This window comes from Denticeps clupeoides, chromosome 20, assembly GCF_900700375.1.
Source record: "Denticeps clupeoides chromosome 20, fDenClu1.1, whole genome shotgun sequence".
Classification (NCBI taxonomy): Eukaryota; Metazoa; Chordata; class Actinopteri; order Clupeiformes; family Denticipitidae; genus Denticeps; species Denticeps clupeoides.
In genome coordinates this window covers 9,011,167-9,034,452 of record NC_041726.1, presented here as the reverse complement: position 1 = coordinate 9,034,452, position 23,286 = coordinate 9,011,167, and the positions used below count along the sequence as shown (strand labels likewise).

General features: G+C 43.6%; 1 protein-coding gene across 2 annotated transcripts; it reads right to left on the bottom strand.

Moving 5' to 3' along the window:
- Positions 1-1,221: 1,221 nt before the first annotated feature.
- LOC114770522 (transmembrane protein 196-like) lies at positions 1,222-6,080 on the bottom strand. 2 transcript variants are annotated; one of them, XM_028964517.1, is made up of 4 exons: positions 5,771-6,080; positions 4,941-4,997; positions 2,082-2,336; positions 1,222-1,287 (listed from the first exon to the last, which is right to left on the bottom strand). In XM_028964517.1, the coding sequence occupies exons 1-4, from the start codon at positions 5,933-5,935 to the stop codon at positions 1,222-1,224; spliced, it is 543 nt and encodes a 180-aa protein (XP_028820350.1). In that variant the 5' UTR covers positions 5,936-6,080. The 2 variants fall into 2 exon arrangements, with proteins under 2 accessions (XP_028820350.1, XP_028820351.1); XM_028964518.1 differs by having other exon boundaries at positions 5,789-6,080.
- Positions 6,081-23,286: the final 17,206 nt, after the last annotated feature.

Below are 23,286 nucleotides of genomic sequence, written 5' to 3'. Positions count from 1 at the left end.
GACTGACGTGTAAATTCAACAAATAAATAAATTTTTTTATCAAACAAATAAATAACAGTCCAATTGCCTTTATTGTGTAATAAGATGTCTTTGATATATATAATCTATAAATCTATGCATTTACAGATTTTTCTATTTGAAAATAAATCTGAGACCTAATTGGGTTATGAGACTGTCATCTCCAGTCACTACAACAGCCGCCATAATAACGATGATGGTGATCGTACAATAAAGAAGAAACCATGTAAAGAAATACATTTCTGAAATGTCCATGTTAAATGTAATGCAGTTCGGTGTCCAGCAGGGGGCAGACGTTCCCAACGGAAACCGGCCAATCGGCTCCTGCAGCTGGACAGAGAGCCCAGAGATGACACCTGCTGACCTGGTGACGCCTGGAGACGGAGCTGGTGGACGTCACCGGCCAAGATCAAGTGAAGTGAAAGTGAAGTGATTGTCATTGTGATACACAGTACAGCACACTATGACGCGACGAAATGTGTCTGCTTTTAACCATCACCCTTGGTGAGCAGCAGGCAGTCATGACAGGCGCCCGGGGAGCAGTGTGTGGGGACGGTGCTTTGCTCAGTGGCACCTCAGTGGCACCTTTGTGGATCGGGATTCGAACAGGCAACCTTCTGATTATGGGGCCGCTTCCTTAACCGCTAGGCCACCACTGCCAAAATACTCAACTCAAGGGTTGCAGACGATTCAGCAAAGATCAGCAGGACTATAACCACGCCTCGTCTCCACATCCCTGCACGGAGGCGAAGGTCGTGTGGACGGTGGGAGTCCACTTTTGGCCGTGCGAGTTCAGTGTTGTGCAGATGGTGAGGCCTGCCTGCAGGCGACGTGCTGATGAGTCGACATTTCGCCCGAGTCAGCAAGAGCCTCCGAGTTTCTGCTACATGGACAGGTCTCACACTGTACAGGACTCACATGCAACAGAATCCGTAATAACTGTGTGTGTGTGTGTGTGTGTGTGTGTGTATGTAATAAAGAGAGGAACGTTTCAGTCCAGTACATCATTTTATTTATTTTCATACCGAGCCTCTATATAAAAATACAGTTCATTCATATCCAGGCGTTCTAGGCGGTGCAGTTAAATAAAGCATTCAGTTTACATGTCAGCAGAGATGAGGTCAGACAGACAGGCTTCACGGAGGGAGGAAGAAGGTTCTCATGCTCATAAAATGTGCTTCTCAGGTGAGCCGGTCCAGGTCGTCATGGCGATATGCTCCCGCTGTAGGAGATCTGTGGGATCCCGTTACTGGAGTTGTCCAGAACCTCCTGGTGGAACAGAGGCACCATCAATGATCAAAGACCAGGAAGTTCTAGGCATGGAGGGTTTAGTAGCCTAGTGGGTAACACACTCACCTATGAACCAAAAAACCCAGGTTCAACCCTCACTCACAACCATTGTGTCCCCGAGCAAGACACTGAGTGTCTCCAGGGGGACTGTTCCTGTAACTGCTGATAAATGCTGTACAATGTAAATGGAGGGACTGTTACAGGAAAAAAACTTGTTTGATTTGCTGAGAACCTTCACATCCATCGCAGCTGCAGTGTTGCCAGATTGAGCAAAAATACATCAAATTCTAGCTCCAAGACGCCAAGGAAGACAACTTTCCATCTTAAGCCTGGGCGAAAGTGTGAGTTCTGTCTATTTAGAGGTTTTATTAAGAGTCTGGGTTGGGGTCATGGGGTCATGAGGTCATGAGAAATACCAGAACGGGGTTGAGAAGAGCAAATGCAGCCAGGAAGCTGCCGGCTCGGCTGATTTGGCTGCATTTTGCAGGAGTGTAGCCGTAGCGCCATGCCCAGACTCCTTGTCCCAACATCCACTGCCGTGATGAATGTCCTGCAGCTGAGTACGGAACCAGCTGCAGCACTGCAGCACCACACCATCCCTAACGACACTGAGCTCGTTAATCTGCTCTAAAGCTAATCCATATGTGCTGCTGCACATGCAGGAGTTACACCATCGATCCCTTGAAATTGCAACTGTTCTGTGCATCTCTCGCTGAGGGCGTGGTCCACTACCGGTCAGCCCGTGTCCAGCTATCCTGGCCCCCCTCACTCACCTTCTCGGCCATCTCGTGCGAGTGGTGCAGCGAGTGCTCGCGCTCCAGGAACATGCGCTGCTGCTCACTGCTGGCCAGTCGGCAGGTCAGCCAGGTGGACAGGGTGCAGCTGCTGATGCCCAGGCAGGCCAGAGACATGGCCGCCACGTGAAGCGGGCGGGGCGAGCCGGGCCGCCGCACCAGCGCCCGCACAAACTGGAAGTTCAGGATCCCGGAGATCAGACCGCAGATGCAGCAGGCAGAGAACAGAATCATCTGAGTGGGGCAAGAGAAGAGGAGATTCACATTCTTCAGAGAGATTCAGCGAGACTTTTCTGTCTGAGAAATAGATGGACGTATGTCTACGTGATAGAACTGTCACTATTTAGCCAATCATTGAGTCTGAGCGTTATTTCAATTAATCGATTAGTTGGACAGGTTTAGAATGGATATCTATCAAATGCAAATGTTTCTAGATGTATATATATGTGTATATGTGTGTGTGTATGTATATGTATATATATATATGTATATATGTGTGTGTGTGTGTGTGTATATATATAGGTTTAGAATGGATATGTATCAAATGCAAATGTTTCTAGATGCAAAGTCTAGATTTTATATATATATATATATATATATATATATATATGTGTGTGTGTGTGTGTGTGTGTGTGTGTGTGTGTGTGTGTGTGTGTGTATATATATATATTTTAAACAAATTAATAGGGCTGCCCAAATTAATGCATGATTTGCTGCAATACATTTTTAAATACATGAATACTAATTGCATAAAAATATTTTCGGTCGGTGCATGTTTTCGCACGCTTATTTACAGTATTGTCATGGCGACAGGGTGCATGCAAGGATGCATTCACACAGCTTCACAAAACAGGTACATGCATCAGAACAGCACATATAGTCTAAGGGCCAGACAGTGAAGTGATCTGATGTTGCTGTTGGTGGATTCTCACATGAGTTTAGGTTCCTGTTCTCACTGTTTTGTTGCTTTTTATTTTACATGCAAGGTGTTGTGTGAAGTGATTGTCGTTGTGAAACACTGCAGCAGAGCACACGGTGACACAATGAAATGTGTCCTCTGCACATAACAGTCAGCCTCAGTGAGCAGTGGGCAGCCATGGCAGGCGCCCGGGGAGCAGTGTGTGGGTACCTTGATCAAGGGGAGCACGGTGGCACCTTGGCGGTTCGGAATACACCACTGGTGTAGATGTTAAGAGTGTCAGTCCAGCGCTGGTTTGAGTTTTCCACCAACACTGTCCTCTGCAGGAGTGACTGTGGACCAGGTTCATCATTTACTGCACACACCATTAAAAAAGCGGACAAGGTGGCACCAGCACCTCGTCCAAACACCCACAAGCATCAAATTGCGTCACGCTGGTCCTGCCGGCCACTGAAATTCACCCACTCGCCATCCCGAAATAACGGCCAGGGGCGGTCCAGCATCAATCCCACCGACGGGCAAGTGTCAAGCCGCCGTCACACAGGGGATGCAACCGACCACAATCATTACACAAAAGAAACAACACTGATCACTTCAGTCTGAATCGACCCGAAAAACCTGGGGTGGAATTTCACAGAGCACACGCAGGATCCCATCAGAGTAAATCCAATCATCCGGGGGAGAATGGAGGAATGCGGGGAGACACGGGATGGCTGACAAATGGGAAGACACGGGCAGGGGGACAGCCATGAACAGGGGGATAGAGAGAGAGATGCGATGTGATGGGATGATGGCAGGGAGAGCGCTCAGGCCAGGTTTCACTTCACTATTGATTTGCCATTAACACCCCCTGTCTGCTCCATTTCCAGCTGCTTAACCAACAACGGCATCAGCTTCACTCAGACTCTAAATCTCCTGGTGCTGGAGACCGAGTCACGCTTACTTAACCCATCATTACACACGCGCACACATAAGTACACAGACTGACTACTATCAAACTATTTACACACTACCAGTAAAAAGTGGTCATACCTATTCCATAATGACTCTTTATTGCATTATTTTACAGTTCAAGAAAACATTTGCAGGGCTGCCAGTATTTAGGGTTTTCTTTCATGCTTAGTAGCCATCTAATGAAGCCGCTTATATGGGTGTGTGTGTGTGTGTATATATACATATATATATATATATATTGATTATATAGTGATTATTTAAAAATATGTAAGGTGTTCAAATAAAAGTCATGGTTAGGCAGTAGTGTCCTAGTGGGTCAGGAAATGGACCCGTAATTGGAGGGTTGTGTGTCCAAATCCCGAACCGCCAAGGTGCCACTGAGGTCCCCTTGATCTACCGCCCCTACACACTGCTCCCCGACACATTTCGTTGTGTCACCGTGTGCTGTGCTGCAGTGTCTCACAATGACAATCCCTTCACTTTCACTTTTAATGGTGGACGGGCCTGCAGGGACGGCAACCAGTCATTATTTGCGGCTTGAGACACCATAGCTGCGTAACTGCAATGAACTGATCAGCCAAATTGGATTTTATTTGATTAAGTTTGATTGGCTGCCACTGGCTCTGCACTTGAAAACTACAAAAAAAAATTTTTTACATTTTTGAAAGCACCACATACCAACAATTCAATTCAGCGTTGACGTCATTCCATTAAAAGTGGAAGGGAAGCACCTCAGATGATCACTTCAGCAATTAATCAAGATTACTCATTATTAAATTGAACTAATTAGCCATGTATCAAGCTAAATTAAAAAAAAAATCTATTGACAGGTCTAATAAAATTCCAATTTCAAGAGTAATGGGTTCGTTTCATTTTACTGTGATGCGTACAGGAAAACTCCAACTCCAATGTACTGGAGGTGACACACATTTCCTTCTGTATTTATAGAAGCTGCTTTTACTCACAACTGGTCCGCTCCTCTTCCTCGCACACAGCATCCCGCAGAGTCCGCAGACAAAGAACTGGGAGAGACGGCAGGACAAAGTCCTCATTAGTGGCTGAAAAGCTTCAGTGGCAACGATTTTCACATTAAAACCGGATCACTTTATCTTCGAGGCATGTTCAGACGTCAGGTTAGCTACACACTGAATGGAACAATTGTGTATTTCAACTCACAGCTGCTTTACATCATGTGCATCTATGCCACTTTGCTTGCTGTATGCTCTATACACTACACATCTAGATCGTTTTTTGAAAATTTGCAGGCTCTCCTGACAAAAATGAGACCGAAGGAGGCAGGAGTGTCCAGTGTGGGTGGACAATGCCCATCCTGCAGGAAGACCAGGTTAACAACACTCACACAAGTACACACAACTCTTGTAGTTCCAGAAAGCCTCTCGGGGCTCCACCTACTCCAGGTTCATCCAATCGGAAGCCTACCGACCATCTAATTGTTGTTCACTCCATATGAAAAATCATCTCCATCTTCACACATCAGGGGTGAAAGGGTGTGTGTTTTAGTCGCACAATAACGATGGTGAGTACACACACACACTGCACTAAATCACATCAGTACACACACAGACACTGCAAAACAATACACAGAAGAAGACAATTTATTTCTGCTTTACAAGCAAAAATTAAATCTGATCGAATTCGTTGTGATAAATGAATTATTTGCCAATTACCGCAAAAGCCATTAAATGGTGCTGAAGGGTGATTAAGAGACCGATTAATGAAGTATTGATCTTGGGAAAAGGCAGTCAACTTTCTTAGGAATATAAGAGGAACGTACACACACCCCGCTCCACACCGGAGACGCGTCCCCCTGCTGCGTCTTCTGGCCGGCCGGGACCCGGCTGACGCCCACCGCCCCCAGCGCGACGCTGGCGACCCCCAGCCCGACCTCCAGCACCGACAGCACCAGCAGACTCCAGATGATCTTCCGGCTGCTGCACATGCTGCCGCGGGCATCGTTCCCGGCTGCGGAGAAGGGGGAGGTTCACCGCATCCCCCCCCCCTCGCTGCGGAACGTCCCTCCGACCGCCGCGCAACTCCTGGAGAAGCGGAGAAGTTCTGCAGGAGCGAAGACGCGCTGCGCGCCGCCGCTGTCCACGGTGCCGAAACTAGCGCGCGCTCTCCATGGCACGCGCGCGCGCGCGCGCACACACACACACACACACACACGCACACACACACACACACACTTCTACAGAATGTGCAGCGTATCCGAGAGACTTTCCGCTGCTCCACGTGACACGTCTCTCCAGTTACACACACTCACACACACACACACGCAAACACTGACCCGTCCGGGGTGGGTCAGATCTTCCCGCTTCTCCGTCTGGATTTATCGTTCGGGGATCCGGGCTTTGCTGCTTCAGCGGTTATATTGTCTCAGATTCGCTGATTTATAGCAGAGGGACGTTTTGTCTTTGCGTTTTAAAAAAAACAACAACTTCTGTTCTGTTTTTCCCATTGCGCGTTAAAAGTCGGAGAATCCCTGTGTTCGTTCCGTCCTCCTTCTGCTGTCCTGCACAGAACCTGATGCTCACGTTCTCCCAGCAGAGTGTAAGGTGATGCCGTGATGTTGTACTATCTGTGGATCTTCACAAATGTGATCCGATAGACTGGAGGCCACAGGAGGAGGATTCTGTTTCAGGTGAAGGTGTGACTGGTCTGCTCTCCCCAGTCCTGTAACACGTCCCTCGGCCACACTGTTAAAAGGGTCCGGATTTCCTTTCCTCGTTAACCTCCATGTGTCGTTTTACAGCGGTGATTTATCGCTGGGCCCTTCCGAGCCCCCCCCGGGGCTCAGATGAAGAGATAAAGAGAGCCCTGCATTGACTGAAGTAACACGTTACCACAGCTCTCTCACGCACTCTGCACGCTGGCCAATCTGCCTCACAGGTCAGAGGTCAAGTGCTTTAATTGGCTGAGAGTTGGCATTAGATCAACGAGCTGATGTGATTGAGGACGCAGGGCCTCGGGGGGAAACTGCGGAACAGCGATCGGAAGCGCCTGCGTCGCGGGGTCAGCAGCTTCACCCTCCAGGTCTGGTTGCCTTCGGGCGTTTAGAAGGGCCGGCCGAGCGCCATTCGGTCTCATCGTATTTCGGGAAGTCCGCCGGGCACTAATGATGCTGGCGCAGCAGCCGGAGCTGTGTTAGTGGGTTGACCCCAGAACGGGGATAAATCAGGATCCACGTTGTTGTCCCTGGGTAGGCCCACCAGTTCCCATCGACTGCATCGCACGAGTCTCCCGTTCGCAGGAACACGCAACGTTTTGTAAAGGTTATCGAAGCGACGCGGTGGTTGAAATCGGGTGAATCAGCATGTGTGTTGTTTATAGTTAAGATGAGATGAATCTTTATTGTCATTGTCACATTTCAAGGAACAACAAAATTTGGATTAGATGGACTGCTTTTATACTTTTAATATCACATGGTGTTCCATGCAATTTGTGACCGATTTCGATTGGAGATGTAACGTAAATGTAATTCCTCTGAAAATCAGCAATTCATCAGTAAATGTGCAACTCCGGACCTACAACTTTTGCAAGTTGAATTCATCAAAAGTGTAAAATTATGAAAAAAATCGTCCAAACCAATGAACATGTTCAGTGTCTGCCATACTCCCCTTTATAATCCTCCAAATCTCAGAAACTGCACACCAGTCACATTAACTCGAATCCAAGAGCCCGATGTGCCTCACCGCTGAATGCTGGTCGTTGTCTCTTGGATTCTGGAGACAGCGAGTAGTTCTGGGAGGTGGGTGAAGGTGTCATGTTGCCGCTCCCGTCTGCGTTTGATGACGGGGAGAAAGTCACTTAACCTGAGACGGCAGCATCTGAGAGGATGAAGGCAGCAGAGCCTGGGATCGATAGCTGGTCCTCAGCTCTGATCTCTACAGGGGAGGCAATCGATCGAAGCCCATGCCAGTCCCCACACCCGACCGCGCCCGACCAAATTGGATTTCAGGCACCAGAGCGACCGGTTCATCCCACCGCGCCACAAACCTGCAGCCATAACCCAGAGAAAAAGCTGGGACCAGCTGATGACCAGGAGCATCTGGATAGTCTTAACTCACCCAACACCACTGATTAGAGCATCGTCTCAATATAGAACGTGCTCATGATTCCGAACGGAAAAGGTCACGGCAATGAACACAAATCCCATGCTCAGTGGTTTGGGTTCTCGCACAATGCTGATACCTGTGACGACAGGGTGCATGAAGGTGAGAGCAGAACGTTCTATGGAGCCGCCGGGGCCAGAAACTCTGAGCGGCACCACTTGCTGACTGCGGCGGAGGACGACCTTGTCACCAGAGACGTGACAAAAAGTGTGCTGCTGTCCTGCAGACACGGCGACGCTGGGTGACGTGACAGACACACCACAGTTTCATCCGTACTGATGCCGCAGAACCTAATGATCCGAACAGTGCTGGCCTTTGACCTCTGACCTGTTGCTTAACGATTCTCCACGATCGGTACTACCTCCCCTTAACCCATAAACAATTCTCAGGCGTGCGCGCTCTCTCATTATACTATTGTTGTTTTTAATACGGCGAATGCATGCGGTGTTTATTTCGGCTCGAGGGCAGAGGGGGCCATGCCCGCCCGTCCCCGCTCGATCGGCAGCACCGGCATAAACGTCCGGCTCTGATCAGCAGAAAACGAGCCCGAGTGTTTTCACAGTGCCTGCTCATCAGAGCCGGGCCGCCAGGAAAGCGCCCCAGGCCGGGATTTGGCTCGGATCCGCCAATCTGGAGCCCCCACCCCAACCCCTGCCAACAGCAGTCATCTGGGTGGAGGGCTTCCTGGGGGACGCAAAACTGGAGATTCAGCTCTCAAGTGCAGGTTATTAATAATCGCGCGAGTGCTTGTAAAAGCATTCCTTACAGAACTGGCAGAATTTATATCTCTTTTCAGGGTTGGGAAGAGGGGACATGAGGGTGTGGGTCTCGAGTAAAGTGGCCAGTGGGTGAGTAGATCTATTGAAACAAAAGCCATCAATAGCTTCATAGAGACTATTGATGGACGACACGCCATTAGCGGTACCACAGGGACAAGCGACACAAGCGACGGGCAACAGATTCGCCATCGATTCCAGGCTCTGCAACAGTACTGTGGTCCTGTAATTTGGACCCTGAAAGCACCTTGCTGCGCGGCCCTCAGCTGTGAAGTGTCCGGGTCAGGCCTGATTTCAGCAGAAAGGAGTGGGTGGCGGCAATCGGCTGTAATAGTCTGCGCCTCTGGACGAGAAGAACTTGTTCCTATCTGTTATTCCACAAGATTCTTCTTACATCAAACACATGGTGGTTTTCCGGGCCTATAATAGAATCAATTGACAGTGGAGTGAAGCAGCAGCGGCGCTTTGGCTCTACTATCAGATCAATGGGTTTGAAAAAATCTTGTCAATAGGTTAGATTAGCAAGGGAATGTAGGGTTTCTTCCAGGAAGCACCAACTGTTTGGGTTTTTAGCAGAAGTTTCCTTCTTTCATGTCTCAGGCAAATTGTACTAACAAACCCAAACTATGCTCCCAAGCAAAGATGATCAAAGATGGTGGTTCGAAATCAGCCCAAACCATCATGGTTAATCGTCCAAGGCAAACCCATGCTAGCCCTATATCTATGATGGTACGACTCCCTCAGCAGCATTTACGGTCTGATTCATGAAGGTGGAAAACCTGACCAACCCATAATGGCCTGAAGCATTTGCCAGACCAAGCCATGATGCTCTCACTCATAATGCAATTCATTCTTTAGAATCTTTGATCTTTGATGGTTCAGTCTCCAAGAAGGTCTTACAGTTGATGCAATGACCATCCAGACCCTTCTCATCCAATACAGAATTATCCAGCCCATGATGTTGCTACTAAAAATGCTTTTCTTGATCAAGCCATTATGAAAACCTCATGGTTTACAAATATTTGTCATTGGAATGCTGGCAGTACTTGGCTCAGCAACTGAGCAACCTGGACATTTGGCCAAAGCGTGCCAGACCAATGAAAAATTAATGACTCGGCCAAGTGGTTTCTGTAGATTCTATTTTCACTTCTTTTTTTTTTTATGTGTTTTGTCAAATTTGTTAACTGTGACTTTCGCTTAACACGGCAGGATGTTTTCAGACCCAGGAACCCATGTCAGGTTTGAAAGTGTTTTCACAGTGGAGAAGGACTGTACCTACTGATCTAAAATTCTGAAGAAAGTGTTGGCGACTTTATTATAGAAGTCCAACCTCTCTTTAACCCAGGATCTCTTTCTCAGTGACTTTTCAGATCAACGTCATGTCGGGGCTGTTGATAGCCTGTTGCCTGTTGGGAATTCCAGGTTGAAATGTAATTAAGGATTTAAAATGGTTTGACCACAATTCAGACCAATTTGCTTTAGTTTACTTATAATTCAGGACTACATTTTGTACCTACCTGGAAAATGAGTCTCCATTCTGCACTAAATAATGTTTTCGTAATTAACAATCATTCCGAAACCATTTCATCATTTGCAATGAAGCAGCATCCTTATAACAATGAATCATTGCTGTTACTTAAACACACACACACACACACACACACACACTCCTGCTTCCTCCTGCACCCTCTACAATGACAAACACCCTCTGTGTTGGCCGGCGCTCAGAAGACTTCATTAAATGGACAGCAGTTCTGTGGGACGGACGGTTCTCACGGCGGCTTTTAGGGGGGAAACAGCAGCGTTCGTACACTAAAGGGAATAACCTGGAACCCGGAATAACCTGGCACCCGAATCTCCTCTGTTCCACCTGTGGGATCCGAGATCTTCCAGGATCCGTTTTTTTTAAAGCGCTCCCTTTCTCTCGCGATGTCCACACCACAAATGTGTATTCAATGGCGCGCCGTGAGCAATCCGAGGCTCAGCGGATTCACAGAAATGAACAGGAACAGGAAGGAGATGCTTGCTGGTTATCACTATGTTGGAGAGGAGGAACTAACTACAAACCCAGAACTTTTGCTTGGGGTAAAATTATCATCCAGAAGTTGAACTTTATGATTTCAAAAAGTTGAGGAGCCTGTAGGCCTGATTGACATTCTGGATGATTTAAGCCCCTTCCTGTTCATACGTGACACAACCAGGTGTAGCGCAGCATCCATCTCCTCCGTTTCCCTCCGTTCTCTACACTCATAATACCACTGTGTCCTTGAGGCATGCCGATGTGCAGATGACGCCATCTAGAGGCAGCAGGAGAAACAGTTACATTTACAGCATTTACAAGACGCCCTTATCCAGAGCGCCTCACAATCAGCAGTGAGAGGGACAGTCCCCCCCGGGAGACACTCAGTGTTAAGCGTCTTGCTCAGGGACACGATGGTAGTTAAGTGGGGTTGAACCTGGCACTTCTGGTCTTCTGAATCTTAGGTGTGTATTTTACTCACTAGGCGACACACCCATAATGTCTTCTTATCAAGCAAAAGGAATTACACTCATAGACTCTATACACTAGACAAATTTCCACCACCAACTCTACCCTACCATGAATCATGTTCCACTGCATGGTGGAATCAGCAGACTCACAGGGTTTTCAGAGGAACTATTAACCACCTTGGCTTCTGACTTCTAAATTACAGCCACACTGGCGGCCTGTAGGGGGTGCGGTGTCGGAGTTTTTAAAAAGTCTGTTTGAGGAATCGGATTGCTTTTAGGAGGACCTCTTTTTAACCTTCATGTCTGCTCTGCTGCCATGAGCGGCGCTGGTTTCCAGCAGTTTAAACTTAAAAACAGAGCAGGGTCAGACTGGACAGAGGGTACACAGATCACACATTGTCGACAAAGCAGACATAGACCACACCAAAAAGACATGTGAACATGGAGAAACTTGTGTTTGGTCAAGGGAGATCCATCTTTGTCAATCTTTTCTTCAATCTCATCACCTGACTTTGTAAGTTCGAATCATCTCAAGAACAGGAACAAACCTGAACTCTCCATGTCTCCTGTCCAATGATGATGATGATGAATGATGTCTGTGTCTTATGTTCCCCTTGAAAAACACAAGTGAGATTTTACAGGAGATGATCTAGCATTGCTGGGAGTTACCACAGTGCCATGCCAGTCTTTGCTGTTTTAACCTCTTTGTTTGGTGGTGGGGACTGGATTCGAACCCATGCATCCTCAGATATATTTATAGAGAGAGTGTTTTAATCCACTAGCCCATCACCACCAAACAATTATTATAATTATTTTGAATGCTTTAAAAGTTAAAGAAATAAATAAAGAATTCTCAGTAATTGAGTCTAATGCTGAATGTAAGTGAACCTGCTCTCAGAGACTCTGCAAGTAGATTTATCTCTGAGAGTTGATTGTAATAAACTTTTTTCTAATTTTATGATTTGAACCTCTTCAGGAATTTGTTCAGGACTTTTCATGTTAATGTTCAATCAAAAATTACAGGTGTTTTTTTTTTTTTTGCAAGATTATCCATCTCCACAAACCCTGCACAGACTTAAAACCAAAAATCTTGTAACTTAGACAAGCGCTTTATTTGCGGTGTAACCAGGATCATCAAAAAACACAAGCGAGATTTTACAGGAGATGATCTAGCATTGCCAGGAGTTACCACAGTGCCATGCCAGTCTTTGCCGTTTTAACCTCTTTGTTTGGTGGTGGGGACCAGATTTGAACCCATGCATCCTCAGATATATTTATAGAGAGAGAGTTTTAATCCACTAGACCGTCATCACCAAGCAATGATCATAATTACTTTGAATGCTTTAAAAGTTAAAAAAGTAGTTAAAGAATTCTCAGTAAATGAGTCTAATGCTGAATGTAAGTGAACCTGCTCTCAGAGACTCTGCAAGTAGATTTATCTCTGAGAGTTGATTGTAATAAACTTTTTTCTAATTTTATGATTTGAACCTCTTCAGGAATTTGTTCAGGACTTTTCATGTTAATGTTCAATCAAAAATTACAGGTGTTTTTTTTTTGCAAGGTGATCCATCTACATAAACCCTGCACAGACTTAAAACCAAAAAATCTTTTAACTTAGACAAGCGTTTTATTTGGGGTGTGATCTGAATCATCAAAAAACACAAGTGAGATTTTACAGGAGATGATCTAGCATTGCTGGGAGTTACCACAGTGCCATGCCAGTCTTTGCTGTTTTAACCTCTTTGTTTGGTGGTGGGGACCGGATTTGAACCCATGCATCCTCAGATATATTTATAGAGAGAGTGTTTTAATCCACTAGTCCGTCACCACCAAACAATTTAAGTGATTGTTTTGAATTCTTTAAATGTTGAATAAAAAGTTAAAGAATTCTCAGTAAATGAGTCTAATGCTTAATGTAAGTGAACCTGCTGCTCAGAGACTCTGCAAGTAGCTTTATCTCTGAGAGATGAATGTAATAAACTTTTTTCAAATTTTATGATTTGAACCTCTTCAGGAATTTGTTCAGGACTTTTCATGTTGATGTTCAATCAAAAATTACAGGTGCTTTTTTTTTTGCAAGATGATCCATCAACATAAACCCTGCACAGACTTAAAACCAAAAGATCTTGTAACTTAGACAAGTGTTTTATTGGCGGGGTGACCAGAATCATCAAAAAACACAAGCGAGATTTTACAGCAGATGATCTAGCATTGCTGGGAGTTACCAGAGTGCCATGCCAGTCTTTGCCGTTTTAACCTCTTTGCTTGGTGGTGGGGACTGGATTCGAACCCATGCATCCTCAGATATATTTATAGAGAGAGTGTTTTAATCCACTAGTCCATCACCACCAAACAATTATTATAATTATTTTGAATGCTTTAAAACTTAAAGATAAAATAAATAAAGAATTCTCAGTAAATTAGTCTAATGCTGAATGTAAGTGAACCTGCTCTCAGAGACTCTGCAAGTAGATTTATCTCTGAGAGTTGATTGTAATAAACTTTTTTCTAATTTTATGATTTGAACCTCTTCAGGAATTTGTTCAGGACTTTTCATGTTAATGTTCAATCAAAAATTACAGGTGTTTTTTTTAGCAAGGTGATCCATCTACATAAACCCTGCACAGACTTAAAACCAAAAAATCTTTTAACTTAGACAAGCGTTTTATTTGGGGTGTGATCTGAATCATCAAAAAACACAAGTGAGATTTTACAGGAGATGATCTAGCATTGCTGGGAGTTACCACAGTGCCATGCCAGTCTTTGCTGTTTTTAACCTCTTTGTTTGGTGGTGGGGACCGGATTTGAACCCATGCATCCTCAGATATATTTATAGAGAGAGTGTTTTAATCCACTAGTCCGTCACCACCAAACAATTTAAGTGATTGTTTTGAATTCTTTAAATGTTGAATAAAAAGTTAAAGAATTCTCAGTAAATGAGTCTAATGCTTAATGTAAGTGAACCTGCTGCTCAGAGACTCTGCAAGTAGCTTTATCTCTGAGAGATGAATGTAATAAACTTTTTTCAAATTTTATGATTTGAACCTCTTCAGGAATTTGTTCAGGACTTTTCATGTTGATGTTCAATCAAAAATTACAGGTGCTTTTTTTTTTGCAAGATGATCCATCAACATAAACCCTGCACAGACTTAAAACCAAAAGATCTTGTAACTTAGACAAGTGTTTTATTGGCGGGGTGACCAGAATCATCAAAAAACACAAGCGAGATTTTACAGCAGATGATCTAGCATTGCTGGGAGTTACCAGAGTGCCATGCCAGTCTTTGCCGTTTTAACCTCTTTGCTTGGTGGTGGGGACTGGATTCGAACCCATGCATCCTCAGATATATTTATAGAGAGAGTGTTTTAATCCACTAGTCCATCACCACCAAACAATTATTATAATTATTTTGAATGCTTTAAAACTTAAAGATAAAATAAATAAAGAATTCTCAGTAAATTAGTCTAATGCTGAATGTAAGTGAACCTGCTCTCAGAGACTCTGCAAGTAGATTTATCTCTGAGAGTTGATTGTAATAAACTTTTTTCTAATTTTATGATTTGAACCTCTTCAGGAATTTGTTCAGGACTTTTCATGTTAATGTTCAATCAAAAATTACAGGTGTTTTTTTTTAGCAAGGTGATCCATCTACATAAACCCTGCACAGACTTAAAACCAAAAAATCTTTTAACTTAGACAAGCGTTTTATTTGGGGTGTGATCTGAATCATCAAAAAACACAAGTGAGATTTTACAGGAGATGATCTAGCATTGCTGGGAGTTACCACAGTGCCATGCCAGTCTTTGCTGTTTTAACCTCTTTGTTTGGTGGTGGGGACCGGATTTGAACCCATGCATCCTCAGATATATTTATAGAGAGAGTGTTTTAATCCACTAGTCCGTCACCACCAAACAATTTAAGTGATTGTTTTGAATTCTTTAAATGTTGAATAAAAAGTTAAAGAATTCTCAGTAAATGAGTCTAATGCTTAATGTAAGTGAACCTGCTGCTCAGAGACTCTGCAAGTAGCTTTATCTCTGAGAGATGAATGTAATAAACTTTTTTCAAATTTTATGATTTGAACCTCTTCAGGAATTTGTTCAGGACTTTTCATGTTGATGTTCAATCAAAAATTACAGGTGCTTTTTTTTTTTGCAAGATGATCCATCAACATAAACCCTGCACAGACTTAAAACCAAAAGATCTTGAAACTTAGACAAGTGTTTTATTGGCGGGGTGACCAGAATCATCAAAAAACACAAGCGAGATTTTACAGCAGATGATCTAGCATTGCTGGGAGTTACCAGAGTGCCATGCCAGTCTTTGCCATTTTAACCTCTTTGCTTGGTGGTGGGGACTGGATTCGAACCCATGCATCCTCAGATATATTTATAGAGAGAGTGTTTTAATCCACTAGTCCATCACCACCAAACAATTATTATAATTATTTTGAATGCTTTAAAACTTAAAGATAAAATAAATAAAGAATTCTCAGTAAATTAGTCTAATGCTGAATGTAAGTGAACCTGCTCTCAGAGACTCTGCAAGTAGATTTATCTCTGAGAGTTGATTGTAATAAACTTTTTTCTAATTTTATGATTTGAACCTCTTCAGGAATTTGTTCAGGACTTTTCATGTTAATGTTCAATCAAAAATTACAGGTGTTTTTTTTTAGCAAGGTGATCCATCTACATAAACCCTGCACAGACTTAAAACCAAAAATCTTTTAACTTAGACAAGCGTTTTATTTGGGGTGTGATCTGAATCATCAAAAAACACAAGTGAGATTTTACAGGAGATGATCTAGCATTGCTGGGAGTTACCACAGTGCCATGCCAGTCTTTGCTGTTTTAACCTCTTTGTTTGGTGGTGGGGACCGGATTTGAACCCATGCATCCTCAGATATATTTATAGAGAGAGTGTTTTAATCCACTAGTCCGTCACCACCAAACAATTTAAGTGATTGTTTTGAATTCTTTAAATGTTGAATAAAAGTTAAAGAATTCTCAGTAAATGAGTCTAATGCTTAATGTAAGTGAACCTGCTGCTCAGAGACTCTGCAAGTAGCTTTATCTCTGAGAGATGAATGTAATAAACTTTTTTCAAATTTTATGATTTGAACCTCTTCAGGAATTTGTTCAGGACTTTTCATGTTGATGTTCAATCAAAAATTACAGGCGCTTTTTTTTTTGCAAGATGATCCATCAACATAAACCCTGCACAGACTTAAAACCAAAAGATCTTGAAACTTAGACAAGTGTTTTATTGGCGGGGTGACCAGAATCATCAAAAAACACAAGCGAGATTTTACAGCAGATGATCTAGCATTGCTGGGAGTTACCACAGTGCCATGCCAGTCTTTGCCATTTTAACCTCTTTGCTTGGTGGTGGGGACTGGATTCGAACCCATGCATCCTCAGATATATTTATAGAGAGAGTGTTTTAATCCACTAGTCCATCACCACCAAACAATTATTATAATTATTTTGAATGCTTTAAAACTTAAAGATAAAATAAATAAAGAATTCTCAGTAAATTAGTCTAATGCTGAATGTAAGTGAACCTGCTCTCAGAGACTCTGCAACTAGATGTATCTCTGAGAGTTGAATGTAATAAACTTTTTTCTAATTTTATGATTTGAACCTCTTCAGGAATTTGTTCAGGACTTTTCATGTTAATGTTCAATCAAAAATTATCCACTAGTTTTTAGTCCACTAGTCCGTCACCACCAAACAACTATCATAACTAGAAGCCAAAATTCCAGGGGAAATTTTGATGGGTCTGTCCAGGCATTGGTCACAGCTGCGGGCATGGGATTTGTAAAATGGGGCTTCTTTACTGTGGTACTGCAGTATCACTTCAAAGAAGTTTTATTTTACAAATCCGTTGTTTCTTTACGTTTGACGGTCTTCGCGTGGCGGTCTTTAACGTAAGACATGTTCTTTTTTGCCATTCATAGCACAATAATAAATGGTCTGTCTTCCTGACAGACCCAATTACTTTGAATAATTACTTTGTTAAAGAATTAGTTAATGAATTCTCAGTATTATTAATCTAATGCTGAATTTAAGTGAACCTGCTGTTCAAAGATTCTACAAATCTTAGAATTTAATCATTTAAAAAAAAATTTCATTCAGCTTTTCAAATGTAATGATTTTAACATCTTCAGGAATTTGTAAATGATTAATCAAGTTTAACCTAAGATGAAACTGTTATTAATGTTATTAATAAATGTGAGGTTGTTCTGTTGTTTGTTTTTGTTTCCAGATATATTTTTCACTTCTGCAGCATGAGAAGCGAGCAGAGCTTTTTTGCTGTAATAAGATAATGTTTACAATTAATATTTTAAAAGTTCCTTTTTTTTCTCCCCCTGTATTATCGAAAATACTATACAGTACCAACATTAGTGTCCCTATCGAGTTTCAGTATTGTGAATAGAATGTAGATAACGAATGATCATTGGCTGTAGGGTTTACTGTCCTTGTTTGTTGCAGTTCCAGGCTCATGGAGCAGCACCCGGAATCTCCAATACCAAATTCAGGAGGAGACCTTGTCCTGTTGGTCAGCAAAATACATGAAAGGAATAAATAAATTATCCCAAACCCTCTCTGCTCTCTGATCAGTTCTAAAATGTAATGTGTGCTGCGTTGTGCTAAGCTCACTTTCATGAAAAATGTATCTTTATTTTTTATTTTATCATTTATAGATTTATGTATCAAGTCTGTATTTAATCTTCATTTTTGTGTTTTCTCTGCATCTCCTCCAGCAGGTGCACTTGTTCTGCCACATGAGAGCGCTGCTGCATTTTAGGCATCCACTGAATTAAATAATAATAATTATGCTTTTTATTTATATAGAGGTTTTTATGAACCCAGAGAGGCCTACAAAAGTCAAACGCACATTTTTGAAAAGCATTTTTTTATCAACATGAACTTAAATTTCCTGTTTTCTATTTTCTTATTTCATTCCCTTTAATTTCCCTCCTTTTGTTTTTGAAACAGTGAAGCTCCACAGCTTCTGGTAACTTCATCCCTGAACTTTCAAAATCCTGCTTTTTCTCACGTTATTGCACTCACTGGCAGACGTGTTCTGATATCTGATTATCTGATATTACTGAATCAGGAATAGTGAGCAGGGAAAAGTATGTTCTTACATTTATTTTTCTAAATTCAAATCAATACTTAACCATAAATTGCTCCAGGTAACTATTTGTAAGTCGCTCTGGATAAGGGCGTCTGATAAATGCTGTAAATGAAAATGTAGGATGGCACATCAATGCAAGCTGTACCAGAGCATGGAGCCATTACCAGGAGACAGGCCAATACATCAGGAGACGTGGAGGAGCCCATAGGAGGCCAGCGTCCCAGCAGCAGGACCACTACATCCGCCTTTGTGCAACACACAACATCGTGCAGCACGTTTGCCATTTTCCAGAGAACACCAAGATTGATAATTTCTCCACTGGCAGCCTGTGCTCTTTACAGATGAAAGCAGGTTCACAGACCTGACAGACCTGAATCCAATTGAGCACATCTGGGACATCATGTCTCGCTTCATCCACAAACACCACGTTGAACCTCACACTGTCCATGCAAGTTGTCGGATGCTTTAGTCCAGTTTTGGGAGGAGATCCCTCTGAGGACCAACCGCCACCTCATCAGGAGCATGCCAAGACATTGTATGGAGGTCATACACGCACGTGGAGGCCACACTCATATTTTGACTTTGTTTTAAGGACATTACATCAAAGTTGAATCAACCTGTAGAGTTTTTTTCCACTTTATTTTTGAGTGTGACTCCAAATCCAGACCTCCATGGGTTGATAAATTGGATTTCCATTGACAATTTTTGTTTGATTTTGTTGTCAACACATTCAATTATGTAAAGAACAAAGTATTTAATAAGAATATTTCATTCATTCAGATCTAGGATGTCTTATTTTTGTGTTCCCTTTATTTTTTGAGCAGTGTATGAGGGGGCACACGGATATCTGAAAGGGCCTCATGGTGGCAACAGAGGACAAACCCTCCTGACCATGACAAGTTGGCAATTCCTCAGGGGGAAAACTAACAATTTTAATTTCCTCATCAGATTATAATTTAACAGGTGTTAAACATCTGCTTGCTGGTTATCACTATGTTGGAGAGGAGGAACTAACTACCCACCCAGAATTTTTACTTGGGGTATAATTATCACCCAGAAGTTGAACTTTATGATTTCAAAAATTGGAGGAGCCTGTAGGAATGATTGACAGCTCTCACACCCCCTACTTCCTCATTCTGGATAATTTAAACCCCTCCCTGTTCATTCATGACACCCCCAGGTGTAGTGCAGTTCCCTTTCTCCTCCATTCTCTACACTCCTAATACCACTTGTACACAAACGTGACCATGCCCACTACATACACCACCATGTAGGTCAGGCACTTTAATTCAAGCACCCTGGTATGTGATTATGTTGAAAAAAGAAGTAGATACTTCTGTGTCCTTGAGGCCTGCAGATGTGCAGACGATGCCATCTAGAGGCAGCAGGAGAAACATTTAAATTTACAGCATTCAAATTTTATTTGTCACATACATACACGGTATGATATGCAGTGAAATGCTTTTAGCGACTGCTACAGACCACAGGATTGGAAATGTTGCAAGTATACAAGGAAAAACAAAATGCAAATATTGCTAACATAACCAAATATTACACTTTCACGTCATTAATATAAAATATGTGTAGCAGGTAGGGTGAAGGTGTGCAAATGAGTGAAAGTCAATGTATAAGATTAAAAAAAGCAACAAAAAAAAGAGTAAAAAGAGCAGAGATTTTGTGCAAAGAGTACAGAGTGACTGAAAGTGAAAGTGCTGGAGTGTAATGGAGTTATCAGACGCCCTTATTTATCAGACACCCTTATCCAGAGCGCCTTACAATCAGCACAGTCCCCCTGAAGATGCTCAGGGTTAAGTGTCTTGCTCAGGGACACAATGGTAGTAAGTGGGGTTTGAACCTTGAACCAGAGGCGAGTCTGTTACCCACAAGACTACTAACACCCTAATAGTCAAAACTTCACTGAGCAAGCGAAGACTTTTCTTCCATTGCGTTCAGTTCAGCACGTGGCGTAACCTTGTTTTTTTTTTTTTTTTATTTTGTTGACGTCTGAGAAGCGAAGTCTCCACCACCAGGCTGCTGAGTCAGCAGACGGGTATTTTTCGATGGGAAAGACACGGCCGAGTTCCTGATTTTGCTGTGTACGAGGTCTCAGGCGGACGCGGTCCAACCACATGCAACTTAATCCCACACATGCAGAATAGGCCTCGCCTTGCCTCAGTGTCGCAAGGAAGGAGCCAAACGCGAGACTCCCCCATCGCAGAGCTGCACATTTCCTGCATGGTAACCAGGCCGGGGAGGGACGACCACTAATCATGGTGTTTGTCAGCGAGGGCCGGGCGTCTTTGGTCGCACTAAGGTAGTGGGTTCGGGAGAAGTTTCTTGTAGCTCCGTGTGAGGGTAAAAGCCATCATGCAGCCTCCCACCTCTTCGGCGCTTCAGAGACAAGGAGGAGACACTCTGTCCTTTTCCGTGGTTGTGGCTCGATAGAGCTGAGCCTGGGGCGGCCTTGCTGAAAATAGGCTCACCTGAGCGAGTAACGTCAACCCGCTGACCCCTGTGCTGACCCCCGAGCTAACCCCTGCTCACCAATATGGTGACGTTACTCATCTGGCCACAGCATCGCCGGGGACTTTCTCTCTTCGCTGCCAGACGGAAGAAGTTGTGGTTTGTTTGTAATGTCTGGATGTGTGTGTGTGTGTGTGTGTGTGTGTGTGTGTATATGTGTGTGCGTAAGTTACTTTACATCATGCGCTCAGGTCAGTGTGTTTGTTGCAGTGTGTGACTTTGGCTTTGAATGACGTGCTGCTGGGGTCGGTGTGTGGGAGAGGTTCTGCTGAATTCAACAGAATTCTCAGCAATGAAAGCTCTGCGGTTGTGTGTGTGCTCACTGGGGGAATTCAGTGGTAAATAAATCAGATTCTCTCTGGTCCGGGACTCCTGGGTCGTGTCACTGATGACATCGTGGCCTCTTTTTTCTGGTTTTCCAGGCCCACGTACAGTTCTAAAGTTCCCGCTGCCATCGTAGAGCGTAGCTGCCTTCCGTGGGTGGGGACTTTATGACCTTGTAATGATAATTTCACTTCACACAGCGGATCCACAGCTGAAAACAGACAAAGAGCGACAAAGAACAGAGAGACCGGGCTCGAGTTATGGCCGAGTGTTTTCTTCTTTTCCTGATAGGAGAGGCCCTAGAAGGCCCTGACTACCTCCAGTGTCCAGCGTTGACCAATAATCATGCTGTCCCATTACACACTCAACAGAACCGCACAATACCTAACATCAGTTCCTAGCTCACTATTGAAGAGTCGAGCGGACGGGCGCCTTCTTCCATACAAACCGCCTTCTGGTTCCGTCTGATGTTGTTATGGTGCAGGATTAGAGAAGGTCACGCCCGGGTTCCGTGTTTAATAAACAGTGCTTATGTCAGGTGGACTGCTGAGGAGTAGCTGTCAGGGTGGAGTCACGCCGGCGGCGGCCCCCATTGATGACCTTTGACCCCCAAGGACACGCAATGGACTGCAGGAATGTGGACAGTAACCCGCAAGTTCTCTCATCCTTTTCCACACCAACAAAACTGAATGAATGAGCGTAGCACTCTCACTTTCGGTAGGAAAACACCAAACACTGACCTTGTGTGCATTTCACAAGACAAACTGAGCGTGTGTGTGTGAGTGCAGGACAAAGGGAGGAGGGGTTTCTGGTTGATTAGGACTGAGAGCCAAATGTGACGGACTGGAAGGGAATTTAGACCAAGCGGGCTGAGCAGAAAAACAAACACAAAGAGCCGAGACAAAAAGAGATTTTTTTTGGTGCTCAGCTCCCCACCCCCACCCCCAAACTCCAACTTCAGTTTACAAAATGTACACAAGTCTCACGGCTCACGTTACAGATCTTTACTGTTCAAGACAGTGATGGAGGCCAGAAAAAGACATTTCCATTTGACACATTCCCAGCCCAGCCTGTTTCCTGCACCCCCAGCAGCAGTACGAGTGTTTTCGGTGTCCCAAAAACCCAATATCAGCACTCTCAATAAAATGGGAGATCAAGCGATCAAACGTATTAAAAGCTGCTTTGGTTGACGGATTTAAACTTCCTGAGGAGTTCTGATTGCATCAGGCAAATGTAATGCCTGGAATCCCTGGATTAGGACATGCATTTCAACACTCCTGTACACAAAAAAGGCCTATTCCTTTACTCACGCTTTTATTTGTTGTTTTGGGGAGGGGGGGAATCCAAATATACTAGTAAGCAATTTCTTTATCTGTATTAAAGTCATCAACCATAGCCTGAAGGATGTTTCTTCCCTGACACATGGAACACAGAGTTTTTGCAAACTTTACTTTGATGCTTAGAATAATATTTTTTAAAGAGCTTTAAGTTTCTCCCATCGCCTCAGTCACTGCCGCCGATCAAAACATGGCACATGGTATTACGATCCATCCAATCATCATCAGCTCTTTCTTTGTGGCCATGACACCCCATTCCAAAGAAACGAAAAAAAGCAGGATAAAAAGTGAACAATTAAACTTTTTTTTTAAAGTTTCCCTCAATGATGGGTCATTTCGAGGTCATTGGGGGAAGTGTTTACATTTTACTACTTTTTATGTCTGGTGTCTGGTGGCATTTTGACTGCTTGTAATGTCACCAGCAAGCAACGGGAATCAAAAATATCAAATGTCGAAACTTGGATTTATCGGTCAACCACCAGAAATGCATATGTAAATGGAGATCAGATAAGGAATAAATGTCTTTTTTCTTAGAGGAATATTTTCTCAGCATCGAGTTCCATTCATGATCTTTCTGCCAGGGGG